Source organism: Mus musculus, chromosome 6 (genome assembly GCF_000001635.26).
Source record: "Mus musculus strain C57BL/6J chromosome 6, GRCm38.p6 C57BL/6J".
NCBI lineage: Eukaryota > Metazoa > Chordata > Mammalia > Rodentia > Muridae > Mus > Mus musculus.
This window is the reverse complement of record NC_000072.6, coordinates 17,522,607-17,544,893: the sequence shown is the minus strand read 5'-3', so window position 1 is coordinate 17,544,893 and position 22,287 is coordinate 17,522,607. Positions and strand designations below refer to the sequence as shown.

At 41.8% G+C, this 22,287-nt stretch overlaps 1 protein-coding gene and 1 long non-coding RNA gene across 6 annotated transcripts in view; one reads left to right on the top strand and one right to left on the bottom strand.

Annotated features, from left to right (window-relative positions):
* The window catches only part of Met (met proto-oncogene), a 110,632-nt gene that overhangs the window by 29,087 nt on the left and 59,258 nt on the right, over positions 1-22,287 (bottom strand). For 4 of the 5 annotated variants that reach the window (XM_011241043.3, XM_006505002.4, NM_008591.2 and 1 more), the window contains exons 5-12: positions 18,447-18,581; positions 17,645-17,818; positions 13,311-13,471; positions 10,881-10,983; positions 10,636-10,772; positions 9,791-9,952; positions 8,957-9,056; positions 4,238-4,456 (exon numbers count right to left, since the gene is read on the bottom strand). In XM_011241043.3, coding sequence (XP_011239345.1) covers positions 4,238-4,456; positions 8,957-9,056; positions 9,791-9,952; positions 10,636-10,772; positions 10,881-10,983; positions 13,311-13,471; positions 17,645-17,818; positions 18,447-18,581 — 1,191 coding nt within the window. Of the gene's footprint in view, positions 1-4,237; positions 4,457-8,956; positions 9,057-9,786; positions 9,953-10,635; positions 10,773-10,880; positions 10,984-13,310; positions 13,472-17,644; positions 17,819-18,446; positions 18,582-22,287 lie in introns of those variants that run through there. The other variant, XM_030255209.1, reaches the window with a different exon arrangement.
* Positions 3,097-8,490, top strand: Gm52893. Its single transcript, XR_003956408.1, has 2 exons — positions 3,097-3,406; positions 7,673-8,490. It is a non-coding gene; the product is annotated as a predicted gene, 52893 (long non-coding RNA).

Below are 22,287 nucleotides of genomic sequence, written 5' to 3'. Positions count from 1 at the left end.
AAGACCTTTACTACCCTTCTAAAGAACCTGAGTTCAGTTCCCATCATCCACGGGGCTTACAACATGGCCTATAGTTCTAGCTCCATGGGATCCACCCTCTTTTGGACTCCACAGGTACCCCTACTTACACCTATACATACCTACACAGACACACACACTTAAAATAAAATAAAACTTAAAAATGTTTAGAGCTATTTCACTCAAATAAGTGTGCACAACCTATGTCACATGATAAAAAAATTTCTCTACTATAAAGTATTTTTATATTCATTAAATGAAACTGAATAATTAGAAACACTGTGAATGTCACAGAACTGGGACTCAGGAAAGCTGCATCTAAGTCTTAGTACCACTGATTGCTCCCCAGAGGACCCCAAGACAATTGAGTTAATCATTCTAAACTTGTTTATTTACTTGTTAATAGGGAACAATACCTACTGACCTTCTAACCTCAAAGGTCTGCATAAGATTTAAATCGAATAACATAAAGCAAAAACCTTGTGTTACTGTAAAATGATTCATAAACATGAGTGCTATTGTTCATGGGAACCCCACGGTGTTACTACCAAAGAGAAGCTTACTCTACAACACCTTTCACAAGTGCTCTTGGTGGTCTGGAACTACCTCTATCATCTATAGGATTCCTGATCTATCATTAAAAATGACCAGCTATGGTGGCCAGTCCTTTTGCATAGACAGTCACCAGGCCAACTAGTTGCTGAGGCAGATCCTACAACTGGGGCTGAAAACTATCATGGTCCTCTTTAAATAAGGGATTCTTATAGGTACACCTGGTTGAGGAATGTGAACACCTCCTGGCAGTAAACAACAAATTTCATAGCATAATTTCTCCCATAGATATTGCTTCCTTTGCTTTCTGACATTGTTTCACTAGATAGCCCATGCTGGCCTAGAATCCCTTATCTTCCTATCCTAGCTCCCCGTAGTGGGGTTCCAAGCAGGCACTATGGCTCCTAACTACCAGTCTCCTCCTACTCCCCTCTGGCTCCTCCCTCCTCCTCTTCTTTAGTTGTTATGCACACATGCATGTTTCTTGGTGCACAAGCTGACTCCACAGGAGGCAATGGGTTTTCTGGAGTTGAAGTTACAGATGACTGTGAGGTTTGGCATGGGTGCTGGGAGACAATTCCTAACTCAGCTTTTCTGCAAGAGCAGTATACAGCCTTCACCACTGACCCACCTTTCCAGCTCCCACTTGCTTTTTGTCTAACAGGTTTATCTTTGTAGTATTATTGGTTAGGCCTGTGGTCTTGAGCATGCTCGATGAGAGATCACAACCAAGTCACACTCTAGCACCATAGCACTATCACTAATGGAAGGCAAATACCCTTTGCACTCCTGTTTGAATGGCAGTGGGATAAGTACAAGAAATTCTTTTCACAAAAACACACTACTGGGTGTCCAAGAGAGGCAGAAGGTTCAAAGTGATGGATTTTAGAAATTGAGAAAGCATCAGTCAATAAGACATACTTTCCACTTATATTTCCTCCTAGACTTACAGAAAATGGTGTATGGGAAAGGAGTGAATCGGGACATTAAAACAATTACCCTAAACTTTTCTGTCCCTGCTAGAGCACAGCTTTGTGACACACAAGTGCTATAGATTGTTAGAGAATGAGTGAACTTTATATAGCGAAGAAAGGTGACTGCTTTGTGCCCATCTCTAGGGAACTTGGGCCATGTTGGAAATACTATTAACAGACTTAGGGTGATGTCAAGTCATGTTTTTCTTGGTCCAACAACTTTGTAGGACATTGAATAACGGCTGCTTAGTTTACAGAGAGGAGTTTCTTTTCCATCAAATACCAGGTTTGTAAGGGTGGTTAAAGAACCTCTTATCTCTAATCTGTCCATCATAGACACAGGAACAGAGAAATAGTGTTTGGGGTGGCATAAAACTATTTGCACACAAACCGTTTTGTTTTGTTTTCATCAAGAAAAAACAAATGGAATCTTTCAAACAGCAAACTGTTATTGTTGAAAGCAAAAGGTCACACTAGATTAGTTTTATTGGGGGGGGGAAAGGAAAGAAGTGATAAAACCCTTTCTCTTTTAAAACTAATTAAAGAAGCAGAAGAAAGAACTTTGGTGGGGCAAACATGCTGTTCAGTGAAGCAGGCTTCCATTTAATTTCATGCTGGGTTTACTTAATTATTGTATAAAATGCAATGGTGAGGTTAGTGACTGTGTGAGGGTGAGTGTGCGCATGGGTTGGTTCAGAGACAAAAAAGATCTCCCTGAAAAAGCAGAACTATTGCAGTGGAAGTGTCACTCGGATGGCGATGACGCATGCCACCCACATGACACCTGAGCAGGGGCTACTCTGCTGCTCATGTGTGCTCTTATTTGCATTCGATGTTCTTTCAGGAGAAAACGTTCTCAATGTCTCAGACAACAGGTTGTGAGGGATGTCTAGTTTGCTATTTCAGTGGACTACGGAAAGCTCAAATCTTGATCATTTTGCTAGCTTTCTTATTATCAGAAGTGAAAATGACTCAAAGAACAGAAGACAGCTGATCTGAGTCCTTACTGTTTCTGCCTGGTTCTTAGTGATCTTTATCTGCAGCAGGAAGGTGATCCGTTACCATGTATTAAGTAGGTTTTAGAAGCTAATGCATTCCCAAGGTGGTGGTAATCCTGGCCCATTTATAAATCAGCTTAGATTTAAGCACACCTATGAAATGGCCCAGTGGGTATAAGATGAATTGAATACCCAAAGACCATGTCCAAAACTGAATGCTGTGCACCTATAATCCCAGTACTCCTATGACGGGGAGGCAGAGGTAAGAGAACCGCTTAGAAACTTATGGACCATCTAGCCTGGAGTGGCACAAACAATAAGACTCTGCCTTGCTGTGTAATGTGGTCAAGAACCCATGGCCGGGAAGCTGACAGGTTCCATGGGGGAGATTATTTTGCCAAATAGGTATAAAATCAAACTGTCTTCTAAATTCCTATCTCTGTGCTTGTAGATTAGTGTAGCTTTCAGACTTTGTCAGGGGACTTTGTGCATTGCTCGGTGGTTACAACATAAACCCAGACCTGGTCAAAGTGCAGAAAATCAGTGCTGGCAGAGTGCTAAGCCAGGCATGGAGCATCCATATCACCCTTTCCTCCCCAGGCCTGAGGGACCATATCTTGGAAGCGGGGAAGGGTGGTGAGGATAGGAAGAGTGTAAGAGTCAGAGGGTGGGGATGAGCAGCGTGAAGCCGTGCTTGCTGGTTGTTCATTCCAAACAGTTCACGTCGGAACTGTTCGTTCAGGAACACACAGCTGTCTGCACAGAACCTGTACGTGAGCTTCCACCCCGAGCTAAGGAGTTGCTGCGACGTGTGGGAATTTTGGAGGACAGCTGATTTTTGTTTTGTAAAGGGTGTGGTCTCTGGTAAGTCAACTACAAGTACATTCCAGTGGATGGCCCAGGTCTATGAATGTAGTAAGGGAGATGCAAATTGGATTTGGTAGGTTATTTCATTTTATTTTTTTTAAAGAGGACATAAAATTGAGAAGGGGGAGGGCAGGTATCTGGGAAGAATTACAGGGAGGAGAGGGGAGTGAATATGAACAAAATATGCCTATGAAATACTCTAAGAAGTAGTATATGTATATACTACTTCTTATATATTATATACCATAATATATAATTATACTATATATATAGGTATATATGGAGAGAGAAGGAATATATAGAGAGAGACATAGAAACAAGGTACAAGAAGAAAAACTAACTCTGAAAAATTGACCTCCTGTCTCCAAATATTTGCCATGGCATGCCCGCCCCTCCCCCGCAACTGGCTACACATAGATACAGAACTTCACAAACTACAAGGAAACACGAAACTGCACAAATGCATCTATCATCACAGCTCTTACTGTTTGTCTCTCAATAAGCATGTGTCGGTGAAGCCCAGGAGGGCATGCATGCCATCACATCATCATGACAGCATTGGCGGGAGCCTGTTTGATAGATTTATGCTCAGCATTTGTTACTTCTTAACATATACACAAGGAAGGGGGTCTTAAATGCTTCATTAGAAAGCAATGGATAACTACCCTTATCTTTTAGTTTCTGCCAAAGAGATTTGTTTTCAGAGCTTTGATATTTGCTGATGTAGAATAGGATACACTGAGCACATACAATGACTCTATTTACATGGCTGCGAAGCCAACAGAGCAATTCAAGTTCATTTAAGAGAGTAATTTAAGCAACTCTTACCTTAATTTCCACTACATTTTCATTGCCTATTGAGATCATTACTGGCTTTTCAAAAGGCTCAAACACAGGATTATGCACATAAGTGAGATCAAAGTGTTTGGAAAGAATCCCGTCTAACAGGAAGAAGGCTTTGGTCTTCAGGGGGAGTTGCAGGCCCAGCTGTTTCAGTGAAGGAGTAGTGCAGCAGATGATCTCTGAATTTGAGCGATGCTGACATGCCTACAGAAGACAGAGTTCCCACCGTCAGCAGGACACGGACAGCATCTATACAACTTAGCTATTTCATAACTACAGAATCAACTCAAAACACATCAGTTGTTACACATGTTCTGCATTTAACTTCCTAACGTCGAGGAACACATTTTTGGGAAACACAATGGAGGGAAAAATTTCCAAACAACCGAGCTTCACATGCTGCGAATAAGTTACGATGATGTAGTGGCAGTTGGCTCTTCCCTCCATCATGTGATTTTCCTTAGATCAACAAGGCACTTTCCTGGTTGGAACGGCTTCCTCATTTTGTAAAGCAGCTATGGGCCAAGAGGGGCTGGACCTTGAGAACTTAGAAACTTTTGATTCATATCCCACTTTTAAGTTTTAAGAACTGAGGTAAAGGCATCACACAGAAACTCAGTTCCCTCACCTAGCAAATAAGATTTAAAGATGTTTCATGATATGGTTTATAACTTAGAAAGTTCCATGTGGTTAGCACCACAGCTGACGATGTCCATGCACTCTATTAGTGTGTTTACTGGTAAGGGTTAGTTCCAAAAGATAAAGTCAGTCTCATCTAATGGTCACTATATTCCTACAGGAAGGTGTCCTGTTGTCTGTTTTTTAAGGGGTGGGGACAGGGTTTCATTGTATAGTCCTTGTTGTTCTGGAGCTTGCTGTCTTGGAACTCACTTTGTCTACTGGAGTGGTTTCGAACTCAGTGTCCACCTGCCCGGCTCCATTTTTAGACAAAGACATTGAACTTGGAAAACATACTTCATTCAGTCTGGTCACACATCTAACGGATGGAGTAGGGAGTTACCAAGGCATTAAACATCAATGTTCACTATCATCACGGCTCTTGGCTTTGCTTCTGTTTGGCTCTGTAGCACCTCTAAATAATGCTGTCCGTGCAACAAAGGCTCTGCTGTTATTATTTTATATCCTTTCATCTCTCATTTCAAATCTTCCTCTTTGAAATTCTGATTTATGGAATTTTGGAAAATGCAGTTTCCTCTTGATTGTACTTGACTAAAACCAGCCACACAAAGTGGTATATTTAAAGTCAAAGGGCTGTGTTTCTCCCCCAAGGAAAAGACAAACAGGCAACAACATCCCTTAGATTTCCTTTTCTTTGACAAGTATAGTTGGAGATAAAACAATTACTTATGCTCACAATAGCAAAAGGCCTCAGGATATACATAAAAAGCACAGAATTTACTGTGTGATATTTTCTTCTTAATAATGTTAAAACAGACTGTATTTAAAAATGTATGTTGGAATCAGATAAAACAGAGATACTATATGGATAAAATATATTGCAATATTTAGTTTTATATCAAATATAATGTCATAGCACTGAGAGCTATTTATTCCTATGATCTTGTAAAGCGGAAATGAAAGATTTCACTGCTACCATAATAATTCTCTGTATAATAATAAGAACCTAGGAACCACAAAATAATTGGGACATAGCGCACATTAACACATTAATCTACATTGTGTTAAATTAATTATTTCTACATTTTAATGCACTGAGTTTACTGGAATTAAAAAAATATTGTGGTTGGATCAGACCATGAGTTTTTATTTGTTAAATAATAAATGCTTTCAATTCATCTTAATCAACTTTAAACTCTATAAGCCACAGGGAATGGGGAAGAGTTTAGAAATGACAGTAAATTAAGGAATAATGAAAAAGTAAATAGTAGAAAATCCCTTAAATTTCTCACTCCAGTCCAGTACTAATGCATAGAGTTACAGTATGCTGCATTTTTAACTCAAACAAGAGGAGTTTGTACTTCCAGATGTATAGACCATTAGGACTTTTTAAAAATCTTCTACCACTTTTTGAGTCTTTTCTAGGGTATGCCTCTTTTATATCTGACACTGAAGGCTTCAAGCAAGCATTTAATATGTCATCTTTGGGTAAGGGAGATGAAAGCAAGCTCAGCCATTATCGTAATAATGGAGGCTTGGTCTTCAGTAAATGAATCATTTCTTAGACCCAACTTTAAAAAGTCACATGCCAACACCAAAGAGGGTTACTGCTATTTTTATTTGGTTAAAGTAAAATCGTATCTTGGTTGTGGAGAAGTGACGGCTCCTAAATTAATAACGGTGGTATTCTAACTTTGTTTGTGGCCATGTATGGGGATTGGCTTTAAGGTCCTTAACTTCATGCTGTGACTCCCTGGAGCATCTTCTCTTGGAAATATGATAAGAATCTAATAACACTTGTTAGAGGTGATGCAATGTGGATGACTGAGAGGGTCAAGAGGAATCTCGTTTGAGATGACCTTAGTGTTTGGTGATTCGGCTTGACATTTTTAGTCCCAAATTGCTTTCTGTAATTAAGGACCAGAGTGGCTTTAGTCCTTGTGAAATATTGGATGGGGGAATTTCAAAGAAAGTGCTATAATTCAATCTACCACTTGCCCAATCGAACTTAGAGCCTTTACTTCAGGTTGAGTGCATGTGTCCAACTGATGTGTGGTATTTCACAGCAGAAAAATTCTATAACAAGACATTCACCATTCTGAGGTTTAGACTTAGATTATTGGTGTTTGTTTGTTTCGTTTTGTTTTTGAAATGGTCTATTTAGCCCTAGTCTGGACTGGAACTTGCTAGGTGGAGGAGGCCAACCCTACACTCTTGATCCTTCTGTCTCCATCTTCCAGATGCTGTTATTACTGACTCCCATGCTAGGCCTAATGTAAAACTGTTACAGCTACAGATGGATCCATCTCTGTTAAGGTTAAATTATGGTTGTGCTTTCAAATAAAAAAATGTAGAGAAATGAAAAATACCATTGAAATACTTGATAATAGTATTTTATTATCATCCCCTGTATGATAATAAAGAGACAAGGACCGAGGTAAGGAAGTGCAAGGAAAAGGTTTTGATCCATAGTTTGAGGGACACAGCAAGTGGAGCGGGTGCTGTGCTTTATATTATTACTTTAATCAAGGGGTGTGTAATTGTTGAACATTTCTTAATTTCATTAGTCAAAATCGTCTTTGATTATGTATGTGTTACAAGAAATACATCTATCTATAATATCTATACATATAATGCTTTTGTGTGCATAATTTAGTCCTATCTGGCTTATTGGCATCATGTAGAATAGGTTTAAAGAAAAGAAAAATACATAATTATGATTAAAAATAGTATTTATGCACCTCATTCATAAAAATGTCTATCCTATTTCTTTCACTTGAGAAACTCATTGCGGGGTGTGCTGATTAGGTTTGCACTGCTGTGACAAAGCTCCAGGGTCAAGATCAACGTGGGAGAAGAGGGTCTAACTCATCTCACAACTCTCAAACCACACTCCATCACCGAGGAACCTCAGGACAGGAACCCAACCACACTCCATCACCGAGGAACCTCAGGACAGGAACCCAACCACACTCCATCACCGAGGAACCTCAGGACAGGAACCCAACCACACTCCATCACCGAGGAACCTCAGGACAGGAACCCAACCACACTCCATCACCGAGGAACCTCAGGACAGGAACCCAACCACACTCCATCACCGAGGAACCTCAGGACAGGAACCCAACCACACTCCATCACCGAGGAACCTCAGGACAGGAACCCAACCACACTCCATCACCGAGGAACCTCAGGACAGGAACCCAACCACACTCCATCACCGAGGAACCTCAGGACAGGAACCCAACCACACTCCATCACCGAGGAACCTCAGGACAGGAACCCAACCACACTCCATCACCGAGGAACCTCAGGACAGGAACCCAACCACACTCCATCACCGAGGAACCTCAGGACAGGAACCCAACCACACTCCATCACCGAGGAACCTCAGGACAGGAACCCAACCACACTCCATCACCGAGGAACCTCAGGACAGGAACCCAACCACACTCCATCACCGAGGAACCTCAGGACAGGAACCCAACCACACTCCATCACCGAGGAACCTCAGGACAGGAACCCAACCACACTCCATCACCGAGGAACCTCAGGACAGGAACCCAACCACACTCCATCACCGAGGAACCTCAGGACAGGAACCCAAGGAAGGAGTATGGAAAGAGGAACTGCAGGGAAGACCATAGAGGAATTCTGTACACTGGCTTAGTCTCCAGGCTCATGCTAAACTACCTTTGCTATCCCTCCCTAGAGGACCTAGAACTCAGAGTGGACTGGTCCTTCCAACATCAATAATAATAAAAAATGGTCCCAGAGACTTGCTTGCAGGCCAGTCTGATGGAGGCACTTTCTCAGTTGTGAGTCCTTTTCCCACATGACCCTTTGCTTGTGACAAGTTTGTATATATATCAAAAAGTCTGAAAACTGCTTCATTGGTGTATAAACATGTGTGTATATGTATGTATGTTTACCATGTCAGGCCAAGATTCTACCACTGAATAAAAGTACCATTTGACCTCTGCTGCAGGTTACTAGACAAAGCCAAAATGTCCTTGTGCCCTAAAAGCTTGGCAGCATAGGCAGAATGACCACTCTAAGACTTACCACTGTGTAGTTCACACCCACTTCATGCACATCTATTACCAGCTTTGGGAGGCTAACCGAGTTCAGGGTCTTCCCAATACCCGTTATTGTGCTTCCACCACTGGTAAAACAAAATAGAAAACAGGAATATTCAGAGCGTTCCTACCAGCTGTGCAGAGGTTCAGTCTTATACACTCAGCTTTATCCTTACTATACTCTTATGATGTTAGAGGACTCGCTAGGATTGAATGAGAGTTCAGGGTTAACTCTTCTTTGGAAATTCGAGAATATTTAAAGAAAATTACATTTCATTAGCTGTAGAAATGGCTGAATTTTTACCGACTAAATGTGGAGAAGAAAAATGCTAGTGACTATTGTTGGTGGACTGATAGAACGAGCAAAGGTGGGAGAGAGGCTCTATAGATGCTGACTAAAACAGAGTCTGGTGCAGGGAAGAAATACGTATGTGTAAAGGGATCGCAAAATGCAACAAGAGGAGAGGGGAAAGGCGACCTGCAGCTCAGTATGGAACTGACACAGATGGAGACACTATATATGACATAGATGCATCTATACCATGGCACCAGGTTGAACTGTTTTTATCTAGGTGTTGAAAGCATAACAGGAAATGTATAATAGGAAGAACTGCTCTTGACAGGAAGTAACATCGATAAAGTCAGACTGTCCCAAGGACTGGAATACAATTTCCCACTAAATTGGAAAGGTGCCTTCAAAAGAAACACAGCAGCGTTTAAATAAATGAGGGATTAAAAATGTGATAGCCCTTGGGTGTTCCTCAGCCAAATGATCCTTCTGCTTTTGCTTTTCTTCTACCCACCAGAAGCTTTTACTTACCTAATAAAAGATTTGGTCGGGTGGATTTCATAGACAACGGGGTCTTCCCGGTAACTGAAGCTGCTGGTCTCTCGGTTAGCCAAGTCAATCTTCAATTTCACAGGAAACTCATCAGAGGTAGTTTGGGCTGGGGTGTAGCATTCAAGAATACTATCTGATACACTGAGCAGCAAACAGACACAAAAGACCAGAAAGAAAGGAAGGAAAAGAATAAAGAGCAGATATTAGTTATTAGTGATATACATATTCCAAAATTACATCTGTAAGTCAAAAAAATGTAACTCAGTGGAATTTCCAGAGGTGGCCTAGGAGAAAAGCTCTCCCCACTGTAGCTTGTTTACATCCAACTAGATCCCACGCTTAGCCTTGTTGAAAGGCCATCCGTGACTTCAAAACATTTGGTGGTTCAAGCAAGCTTCAAAGTACATTTGGTACTTGAATAAACTTAGCTCCTTCAACTCTAAGAAGGAGAAACAGAACTACCTTTCAAACCTAACCTCACCCATTTTGTCCCACCACATATCTTCTTTATATTTGAATCTTGATAGAAATGCTCATTTTGATGTACTACCAATGACCAGAGCTTTAAGTTCACCGTATAGCTCAGATAAGACTCACCAAAATAAAGGAGTGGGTAGCAAGTCAAAACTCAGAATGGGGATTAATCAGTAAAAAGGGAAGGATAGAAAAATTAGCAAAAGGAAGCAGATGGATTTTGGACAGAGAGAATCATTAGTGGGAGAGAATCACGGAAAACATCTATATTGTGCTCCGCACAAACGCAAAAGAGCTTGGCTGGGCAAGTATTAAACACAGATATTAATAAACAACAATATTTACAATACCTTTTTAAAGTACATGTTTTCCCTCCAATTGAAATGTGTCTAGAATTGCCACTGTTGAGGTATTTCCCAGTAAGAGTGAGTAAGGTGCCTCCAGCCTGAGGGCCGTACCTCGGAGAAATGCTTGTTATTACAGGATCCTGAATGGGCAGCAAAACCAAAGAGGGACTGGTTACTTGCATCCTTTAAGCAGATGACAGAAAAGCCAAATGTCCTAGGTCATGAAGAAAAGCCCTGCTTGAACTTACTACATAGGAGAATGCACTGTATTGCGTCGTCTCTCGACTGTTTGAGATAATTACAGACACATTGAAGTGCTCACTCATCGCGGGACCAACTGTGCATTTCAACCTGAAAAAAAAAAGGCAGAGCTTAATATGTTTCAAATCCACAGGCATTTTCTGATTTTCTGGTTTGGCTGCTTGTTGTGATGGGATATTAAACCCCAAATTGTGAGCTCATGACTCCAAATAGCAAGCTCAGTTTCATGGAAGCATGAAGGCTGAAACATCACGTAATTCTATTTTTCGAATACTTACTTATGCCAAACTTTATATCGACTGTTGTAGGAAGCTTCATGTCACCCATGCAAACTCACCAGCTAAGAAGTGTATGCTAACCTAACCTGTAAAGTTATGCGCTTGGTTGCTTGGTACATGTAACATCATGGCTGCTATGTCAGCAGCCTATGAAGCAATCAGTATTCCAGCTATGAATAAGCCAGCTCTTTATCAGTTTATGCCAACAACTCTATTTCTATGACTGTTGTTGTCATAAATTTATTTAAACCACTTAAAGGCTAATGCAACTGTAACAGTTTTCTTCCATAGAATTATTATGGCTGTGTCATGTTGGGGGCACAAGTATGCATATAGAAGCCAGAAACCAACCTTGGGTGTTATTTCTCAGGGGCTATCTACTTGGTTTTGAGATGAGCTCTCTCTCTGGGACCTGGAGGTCGCTGATTAGGCTAGAGTGGCTGGCCAGAAAGCTCCAGGGGTCTTCCCGCATCTGACTCTCCAGTGCTAGATTACTAAGGAGCATCACCACACTCAACCTTTAATTTGGGTGTGGGGTATTGAACTTCGGTCCTTATACTTGATTGACAAGCACATTAGCAACCACGGCATCTCCTTAGCTACCAATGGTAGCATTTTAATCAGTAATCTTATATAGTTTATATATATATATATATATATATATATATATATATGTATGTATGTATATATGTATATATATATATATGTATGTATATATGTATATATAGTTTAAATATAATTTGTTTTTTAAATAAGTTACTTCTAAAAAGAGTTAATGAATTGTCTTTTTCTTTATAGATCTTAATTCACTTCGTAATAATTAAGAGTTTGAGAGAACAAGGAATGTTTCTAGAGTGAACTTGCTTTTGTCTTTGGCCTAGCAAGCTTGATATTAACTGGTTTTGGTTACTATATTAAGGTCTTCTATGATGTCTCTGAATGAAATCTATATTAGATATATTTACTTTTTTTTTTTGGTGTTTTTGAGACAGGATTTCTCTGTATAGCCCTGGCTGTCTTGGAACTCACTTTGTAGATCAGGCTGGCCTCGAACTCAGAAATCCGCCTGCCTCTGCCTCCTGAGTGCTGGGATTAAAGGCATGCGCCACCACGCCTGGCTAGATATATTTACTTTATAGAACAGATTCAACCACAATGATTCAACTGTTAAAACTTTGGTTGTTGCTCCTGCACTATAACAAATAATCTCTGGGCTACCTGGTTACTGTGGCATCTAGGGATTGTAGAAGGGATATGAAGAATATAGGAGAATAAGGTCTTGATCAGAGAGCAGCAGCTCTGGTCTCTGGCTTAGCTCAGGTAGGCTGTACCCCAGCTCTTTTAATGTTAGGCAAGAATGGAACTGACTCCTCCGAAGATTTGGGGGATGCCCAGATGGCAGGGTACCAATGAATATGACCTGAAAATAAGTTCATCTAAAAAGTCTTAAAACTGTTCGATTTGATTGATGGCGTCACCATTGTTCCAAGGACTAGCAGGTGAATCATGAACAGAGGACAGACAGACAGCTGTTTATTGATGTTCATGAGAGACCTTTGGGGCAGTGTTTGAAGTCTGAAGGGAAAGGTCCATTCTTTCATATTGAACAGGCAATTTCTGCAGAGTTTTTACTTTAGTAGTTTCAAATCTCCTAGATGCTGGCCTAGCAGGATGGAAGAGCAGTTACCACACATGACTAATGGTCTGAATTTGAGCCCTGGAACCTACTTTGGAAGGGGGTAACCGAATCCCTGAAGTTGTCTTTTGACTTTCACACGCAATACAACATGTGCAACTGCACCCATAGATGCTTGCCAAACACTCTAAGCCACAGTAATAAATGAAAATACTAAACTCTAACTCCGTATAAAGATTAAATCAAGTGAACAAGTCTAAAAACAACTCGTGGATGTTGAATTGTTCTAAGCCATGTCACCTTTGTCTTTCTCCTTGTCTGTTAATAAAGTAAGATTACAAGAAGAAAACCAAACACATCTTCAAATGCTATGACAGGTCAAGACCCTTGTGAATTCCTGGATGAGCATGTTGAACAATTGTTCTTCTCTTTTTTAGAAAACCAAGTTAAAGAATCCAGCCTAGCTTCCAAGGCCAGCCCAGCAAAGTTACCATGCTCCTTACGTATTTGTCGTGCTCTCGCTTAAGGTCAAGGTACAGCTCTCGTTGCCAAGCAGAACTTTGGTTTTCCTTAAATCAAATTTATTATTCTTCCTGAATCCAAAGTCCCAGCCACATATGGTCAACACTGTTCCTCCTTCAAGGGGCGCGCTGGTGGGGAACACCTACAACGGTAAACCCAACAGAATATGATTATCTTTCATAGTGTGGAAGCCAAACAAACTATGTACTACTTTTTAATGTTTATTTTTATTCTGAAAAATTCACATGCGTGTGTTCCTGTGTGTGGGTTTGTGCATGTGAACACACTGACTATGGAAGCTGGAAGAGGGCATTTGCTCCCCCGATCCTGGCATTACAGCTGTAACGTGGGTACTGGGCGCTAAACGCAGGGGCTCTGTTGAGCATCTCTCCGAGTCTCAGAATAAAGTAATTAATGTCTACCAATTTGTAATTCTTAATTAGAATTTTAGTTGCTTTTAAAATATGGTGAAACTTTGATCCAGAACCTACATGAAATTATGTAATATTTAGTACAAACAACACACTATCCTTTTTAAAGATTTATTTACTCTCTGTATATGAGTGCTCTATCTGCATGTATACCTGTATGCAAGAAGAGGGCATCAGAACTCACTATAGATAACTGTAAGCTACCATGTGGTTGCTGGGAACTGAACTCAGGACCTCTGGAAGAGCAGCTGGTGTTCTTCACCGCTGAGCCATCTCTCCAGCCCACCATATGCTATTTCTACTGGCAAAAATCTAAACTGAGAGATCCTCAAATCAGTATTGCAGTAATTTTTCTAATTCTACTTATTGACATTATTTTCTCTCATTTTGAAAATGAGAGATGTTTATCCTCAGTGGATAATAGGCTCATTTCGGTGTGTTAAAAGTGACCCCCGGAGTTACTCTAACACAGTGGCAGCCATCACATACCATAACACGAGGCATTTTTGAAGACTGTTCCGAGGCTAAAATTATTTAGGCAAAACACATTTCCAAGTTAAAAATAAGCTCCTCCCAGGGAGCCGTGTGACAATTGAGAGAGGAAATGCTCTTTTGGGGGGGAACATATTGTAAATTGTACTGTAAAGTACAATGGTGGGAAAAAGAAGTGTGGAGCTCAGGGCAACTCAGAACCAGCTGAGGTACTTACTAAAAGCCTGGCCTGCACCACTCTTACAGGAAAGAAGAACTTTCAGGAGAACTCAAATTTGCAAACATTCCCATCCTTCCTAAGCAAATAATTACAAACCGATGTCTTAACTCACCCTTGTTGCCAAGCCCCTCTAAAGTCTCAGCTTAATGCTTTTATAATCGCCTTTTTACCCATAAAAATCCATTACACAGTTGTGCCTTTCATGAAAACTCACCTCATCTATGTCTAGTCAAATGCGAACTGCTAGGGGGAAAATCTGTTTATTATGATATTGGCAGACCAGCAGGACAGAAGAGACAATCACTCCTCAGGACTCTTCAGGCCAAGGCTGATGCCCAGCTGCTGCTCACTGTAAGGAGGTCCCCCCTTCCAAAACAGCTGCCCAAGTCAATGTGGGCCAGCTCCTGCCTCCAGCCCTTCCCCTGTTCCATGTCAGAACTGAAGCCTGTCACTCAGCACACGTCATCACTGCTTCCAATGAAATGGCAAAGAGAGTTGGCAATCACTGAGAAAGACAGCATTGTCTAGTAGCTGTGACTACTAGTGACAAGTAACAACTGTGACAAGTGGCTATAAAACCTGCACTACCCCCCTCCCTGCCCCTGCCCTGAGTTAGAAAGGTTCGCTCTGTTTAGCATTCTCTGAGCTGAATGCTGTCCCAGTAGCTTATGAAGGAACTGTCCCTCTTCCAGGGGAAAAGGAAGGAAGCTGTTGTAGACCACACACCCTTGTATAGCCCCAACAATGGGCTGGCAAACTCGGAGTTATCCTGAAGTGCAGAGAAATTCTCCAGGCAGGAAATGAGTGTCCTGCACTGAGCCACAGACAGAAGCCGGGTCCCCCACCTGTCTGGCTGGGGAGGATACCACCACAAAGTAGTTCCTATCCTTTCACAGGTGAAAGATCACATTACTGCTGGGCTCATTCCATCAAGATGTTAGGATAATGTTAGTGCACCCCATAAAAATAAAATACGAGAAAGCATAAAAAAAATCAACTATTAACATTTACCAGTGAAGCCACTCTCTGATTTAACAGGAAAAATAAAGTCACAAATATGCTGCTGGCAATGTCCTGCCTGGTCTGCTGTTGTTCTGTGTCTGGGATTCTGATAATGATGCAGTTCAATTGTGTCTCTGAGACGGTCTTCAGAAGATTATCTGTATGAAGATGATCCCACCCCGATACATTCAGACTATACTGTGAAAATACGCCTCCTTTTCTGAACATTCCTCATTGCTCTTGAAGTAGGAGGTCAGAGGACACATTTGAAACAATGTATTGGGTTTAAAATCCCGAAATCACTCATATCTGAAACGGCAAAGGAGCTCAGCTACTGAATAGCATGTACCTTGAGCAGTATGTATCAGAAAGTGAAATTCTATACATTGGCTGAATTTGTGCATGTAGAGTTGAAGGCAGAAAAAGAAAGAGGGACAATTTATCCTTTTTTTTTTTTTCAGTAAGAATGCCCAATGTCACGGTCTAGTATGGCATGAAATCTTCCTAACAGCTATGGACAGAGGGGAGTGGGTGTGTGGGTTTGTAGACTCAGCTGTGCGGTTGCTACTTTTCTTCTGCCATAAAACCTACACCTCATCGATGTGTGCATGATACACTGAAACCTTTAAAAGTCACCAACTGCAGATGGCTGGACTTTTGAAAGATGAGAGAAGAGGAAGGCTTGTATGCAAAACTACGTTGCTCTGGAAAACTCTAAGCTATTTGCTCTGTTGTCAGCTATTTTAACAAGACTCTGATGATTAATAAAGAGAGGCACAAGGGTCAAGATGATGTGCTCCTTCTAGTCAGTTTACCAGCCTGATTTTGTAAACAGTAATGTGGGTAGTTTTTAAAAGAAACCGTTGTGGTTTAATTGTGTGAACCTGTGCACTCGCGCACACTCATACACACACACACACACACACACACACTCTCACTCACACACTCACACACACACTCAGTATAGTTGTCGCAGACAGTAAAGAGTACAAGTTTCTGGCATCTGAAACTGCCTGCCAAGGCTGTTTGTTTAATAAAGTACTCAGTTGCATGTGAGTTTTAGAAGAAGACTGAACAACATGCTACAGACCTGGAGCTACTTTCCTACTGCTTGCAGTTCATTCTGTCACTGACCAAGCCAAGGCTTGGCAACTGTGTCACACCTAGCAGAAAATGATTTTCCCGAAAGCCCAGTTACCCACTGCAAATCTTCCTCTAAACCGTAACTAAATGGAAGCAGCCATGCACTCCAGTCTGGTTTCTACTCTGCTACTTTGTCTCCTTGGAGTGCACCAGGTGACCCGGCCCTTTAACTTGAATCTTTCACAGGTACTGTTTTCAAAAGTATTCTACATGTAGACAGAAAACTTAACACTGGGTCTTCACTTGGAAAATCTTTTTCAAGCAAAATACGCGGGGACCAAGGCGTTTTAAGAAACGACCTCAGATTTCATAGTGTCAAACCAAACTTTATAGAAATGAAGCACCACTTTGTATGCAGTATGGCTGCATTGCCAAGGTTGCCATCTCTGCCAGGAGTTAGGTTCTTCAACAGCAGGCCGCATGTCTTGCCGTACGATCAGTAAGTATTTTCAGAGTGAATAAAGCCATACGTTATGAAGTGTAGATGCCAGTATAACTATTCTCTGTGTCATCATTTCGTGATCAAGGACATTGAGATTAGAGTTAAAGGTACCCACAGATGAACCTGGAAACCAACCTTTATGTTGAGGCTCATCAGTCCACATGGCTCAGCTTGGGGGATCCACATACGCCATGAGTGTGACACCTATCTCTGTGGAGCTGGAAGCTTCAGTTGGGGCACCCAGTCTAGAGCAGGCAGTGCGGAATGAGTGTGGGTGACTCCAGAGGGAATAGATCTGAACTGGGGAGCAGTACTGGTCATCTCTGACCTCACCGAGTTACACACATGGACCTAAGGGAGAGCAAGCACGCTAGAGAGGACCTAGGGAGCATGAAGCAAGCACTTCAGATGCAGAATGAGAGGGTGTCTTAAATGCTATCTTAAAGACAAAGCTAAGACAGAGGGGAGGGGCGACTTGGGCTGATGTCCCCCACGTAGATGAATACATTGATTTTTGCATTCTTTTTCATTATTGGAATTTGCGTTTACCAAAAAATACTCATACTAGATGGCAGGTATTCCTACCTTATAAACCGCCGGCAGACAGATCTCTTGAGTCCATGTACCGCTGGGGCATTCATCAAAACGCACACATTGATTGTGGCACCAGCCACACTGTATAAAGTAAGGGGCAGAGAGGCACTGACTGCAGGATTGGAAATGTCCACAGCCCAGGCCATTCAATGGAATCTTGGTGATCTGCAAAGAGAAGAGAAAGAAAGGGCTTCTAGAAGGGTTTTGAAAAACTGAGCTTGTAAAAGTCTCGTATGAGTATCAGTTCACGGCATCTAATTGAGTAGCATCTATGTGAAAAATTCCAAAACGATGGCTTTAAGTGATCTTTAAAATGCCAAACTCCTCCTTCTACCCTTGGCACACACATGATAAAACGGTAACACTGGCAGGTATAGTGTGCACCTGAGATGCCCGCTCCTTGGAAGGCTGACACAGTTCTGTGAGCTCCCCCCCCCCCCCCCGAAAGGAATTACAGGCTGGTGTCACATTCCAGTGTGTGTCTCCAGGATTTATCATCTGCTTGCTCTGGGGTTCTGCTGCTAGGATTGTAATTCATATCCCTGTTTGTTTGTTTGTTTTACTGAGAAACAGGCCTGAGGAGCCATGCACATTCTAAAGAAGGCCACCTCAGGCCTAGTGCTCTTTGACTAGTAGATAATTCTACTTCAGAAGCTCTCTTCAAGTCTCCAGAAAGAACTAAATGGAGGAGGCATGAGTCTAAGTCTCAGAGATGGGGAATGTAAACACCACCACACATTATCCATCCAAGAACAACCTCATCCGTGGAAATTCCCATGAAAGCAGGCCTTACCTTCTTTCCTGTGACAACCAATGTATAGCCATTTTGATTTGATGGATGCTCAACAATAACTTCTGGAGATACAGGATGGGAGTCCAGGAGGAAGTTCACATGAGGAGTGAGGTGTGCTGTTCGAGAGAGCACCACCTGAGGAGCAGAAGAAACCACCCTCATTCCAATAGACTTATTACAAACACAGGAAGAGTGCACTACTGTTCCAACTGAAGACCCACAGTGCATCCTGTTAGAAACCAACGCAACATCTTGCATCTCCTGCCTTGAAGCCAATTTGTCCAGACCCTCATGTTTTGCCTATGGCCTCAGCAAAGCTAGGGGAAGAGATCTTCCAATCAATCAGGCAGCACATTCAGACCGATCCTTACAAGTGCGTGGGGAAGAAGGATCCAAAACTCTCCCAGGAGGAAGACACCACATGGGCTCCATCATTCCCGGATTATTCTCTAATCTGCCTTTTTTTTTCCGAGACGGGGTTTCTCTGCATAGCCCTGGCTGTCCTGGCACTCACTTTGTAGACCAGGCTGGCCTCAAACTCAGAAATCTACCTGCCTCTGCCTCCCGAGTGCTGGGATTAAAGGCGTGCGCCACCACACCTGGCTTAATCTGTCCTTTTAACCCTCCCCATGGGGCAGTTTCTCCAAATGTAGAGCATGAGGGAGTCTGGAAACCTGGGGCTGACTCCAGCTTTGCTACTCTTAAACTGTATTTATGGATCTTCTGAGGTCAAAATAGACTCTGACTATTTGAACTGAATGTTACACACACACACACACACACACACACACCACTGTCTCATGATATACTATTACTTTTACAAAGTAAACCTGGGGATCCATCCGATATACAGTCACCAAACCCAGACAATATTGTGGATGTTAAGAAGTGCTTGCTGACAGGAGCCTGATATAGCTGTCTCCTGAGAGGCTCTGCCAGAGCCTGACAAATACAGAGGGGGATGCTTGCATCCAACCATTGGACTGAGCGCCGGGTCCCCAATTGAGGAGTTAGAGAAAGGATTGAAGGAGCAGAAGGGGTTTGCAACCCCATAGGAAGAACATCAACCAATCATTACCCCCATAGCTACCAGGAACTAAACCACCAACCAAGGAGTACACACGGAGGGACCCATGGCTCCAGCCGAATATGTAGCAGAGCATGGCCTTGTGGGACATCAGTGAGAGGAGAGGCCCTTGGTCCTATGAAGGCTTGATGCCCCAGTATAGGGGAATAAGAAGGAGGGGAGGTGGGAGTAGGTGGGTGGGTGAGCACGCTCATAGAAGCAGGGGTAAGGGGGATGGAATAGGGGGTTTCCGGAGGAGAAACTGGGAAAGGGGATAACATTTAAAATGTAAATATAGAAAATGTCCAATAAAAGAAAAGGAATAAAAGTAGGTTTTAACTTATTACAAATAAACTACCTTTTGTCCTGGCTTTAAAAATAAGGCCTGGGGCTTTAACAATGCCTGAAGGATGTGTTCAGATAAATGGTGATATGCTCGCTTCCAGGTATTTGGCATTAGGGATATTCTCCAGCAATTCAATTCCCCCTTCCTGTTTCTAGAATCAAGTGACAGTGGAAATTTAGACAGATCAACTGAGGAGACTAGATCAGAACTGTTATATTAGCTGATTGCAGATTTTAGGAGGGTTTGGGCATGCTCAGAGGGTCTCTTAAGTAGGTCATCAGTTTGCACACAGGGAGTGTGGAGTAAGAGGTTGATTCAGCACTGGGCTTCAGATCTACTGAGAAACTGCCTGACACTTCCAAGAAACTTTTATAAGTTGTAATTTCAAAATGCACTGGTTTGTTATATGAAACCTCTGGACAATGATGGGGACCCTGAGATTAGAATACAAACAAACAAACAAACAAACAAACAAACAAACAAACAAAAAGAACAAAACCAAACCACTCCCTTGGCCAGAGTTTTCTCATTCACAAAACAGAAGTGGAGATTAAGTGCTTTGGCCTCAAATACACACAAAATGAACATCTTCTGGGGAAAATGGTCATTTCGTTTTCTTCTTCAACACAATAAAGAAGTCAAGTAGCCTGAAACAATTTAGGAAGATTTCCCAGTGCTTACTTTGTTCTCATGGGATGAGCTGTTAATAGAAAAAACTAAGCAAGTGCTCACTGAGCCGTAAAGGTTTAACATTATGACAGCTTGCTTCTCCTCCGCACAGTCAACACTTTCAAAACACCTCCATTAATCAGGGGGTTATATTTACACAGAAGTTAAATACTGGTTCAAGGGTCATGTGGGCAGGATGGAACTTACTGTTATTTCTTATATTTAGGGCCCAATAGTGACCTTTGTGGGCAAAATGAAGAAGAGTTTAATTTCTAGTCCCCAACCTCCTTTCTTGGCCTACTCCCCTACCAGATGCTGAAGATCCCAAACCCCTGTAGCACAGCACCTGGATTTCAGCTATTCAGTTTTGCAATCTTAAACCTCTTCTGGTGCTTAGCTCCTCCCATTCTCTGTCGTTCTCCAGCCCACGACTTCACTTTGAAAATAAAGATCTAGAAAACCAAAAAAACCCAGCCAAACAAACAAACAAACCCCCAAAAATCAATCAACCCACTAACCAAACAAACAAATAAACAAGCAAAAAAGAACAAAAAACCCAAAACAAAATCCATAGTAATAATAATTAATAGTAATAATAATAATAATAAAAAACAAATCCTTTCTCATGCACAAGTCAAAACCAAGACAAACATCAGTATGCTGGCTAGTCTTAGGTCAACTTGACAACACAAACTAGAATTATCTAAAAGTAGAGAAACTAAACCGAGAAAACGTTTCCATAAAATCTGGCTGTAAGACACCTCTTTAATTAGTTACTGAGGGGAGAGGGCCACACCCATTGTGGGTGGTTCTCCTCCTGGGCTTCTATAAGAAAGCAGGCTGAGCAAGTCATGGGAAGCAAGCCAATAAGCAGCATTCCTCCATGGCCTCTCCATCAGCTAAAGCCTCCAGGTTCCTGCCCTATTTGAGTTCCTGTCCTGACTTCCTTAGATGATGAACAGATATGGAAGTGTAAAAGCTAAATAAACCCTTCCCACCCCTGCTTGCTTTTTGGTCATGGTGTTTCGTTGCAGTAATAAAACCCAAACTAAGACATATCAGCTTATCTTAATACTCAGTTTTCTGTGACTTTCACCTCTTTGATGATTATGGATCAACTCTTGCATATTTGCATGCTGCACCTGTCTTTCTGGTTTCTTCTCATCTCCTCAGACCTATTACATGACAGTGATCATCTCCCAGAACCCTCTGAAAGGCTATGTTTCCTTTTCCTTAGACTGCTGTCACGTGATATGTCAGGACTGGTTGCTGAGCCTTATGGCAATTCTATATATAACCTTCTTGCTCGGTTTAGAATTTCTCGAATCTATAATAAGCAATCCCTTCTTAATTACTAGACTGTTATCTCTGACTTTATCACATATCTGATTATATGTGCTTCCTAGGAATGATTAACCCTTCCTTTTGTTTTTAAAAAGAAGCTCGTTGCATCCCTGGGCTTGGGTGGGTTGATTTGTTTTTTGCCTTCTCATGATTTTTCAGCGGGAGACACCATACAGATAGATACTTTCATCATAGGTAACCGAGCCAGACACTATGCTCAGTGCTTCAAGAAGAGGTCACAGTTATTCTGGAAGATAGATGCTGCTTTTACTCTCAATAAAATCAGAGGGAGAATTGAGCTGGAGAGTGAAAGAGTCAGGTTTCCCAGTGACTTTATTTAATGCCCAAATCTGAGTATTTGATTCCTTCTTAAACACCCAGCTGCTTGGCTCTCGGAGCCCTGGAGTGAGTACCAA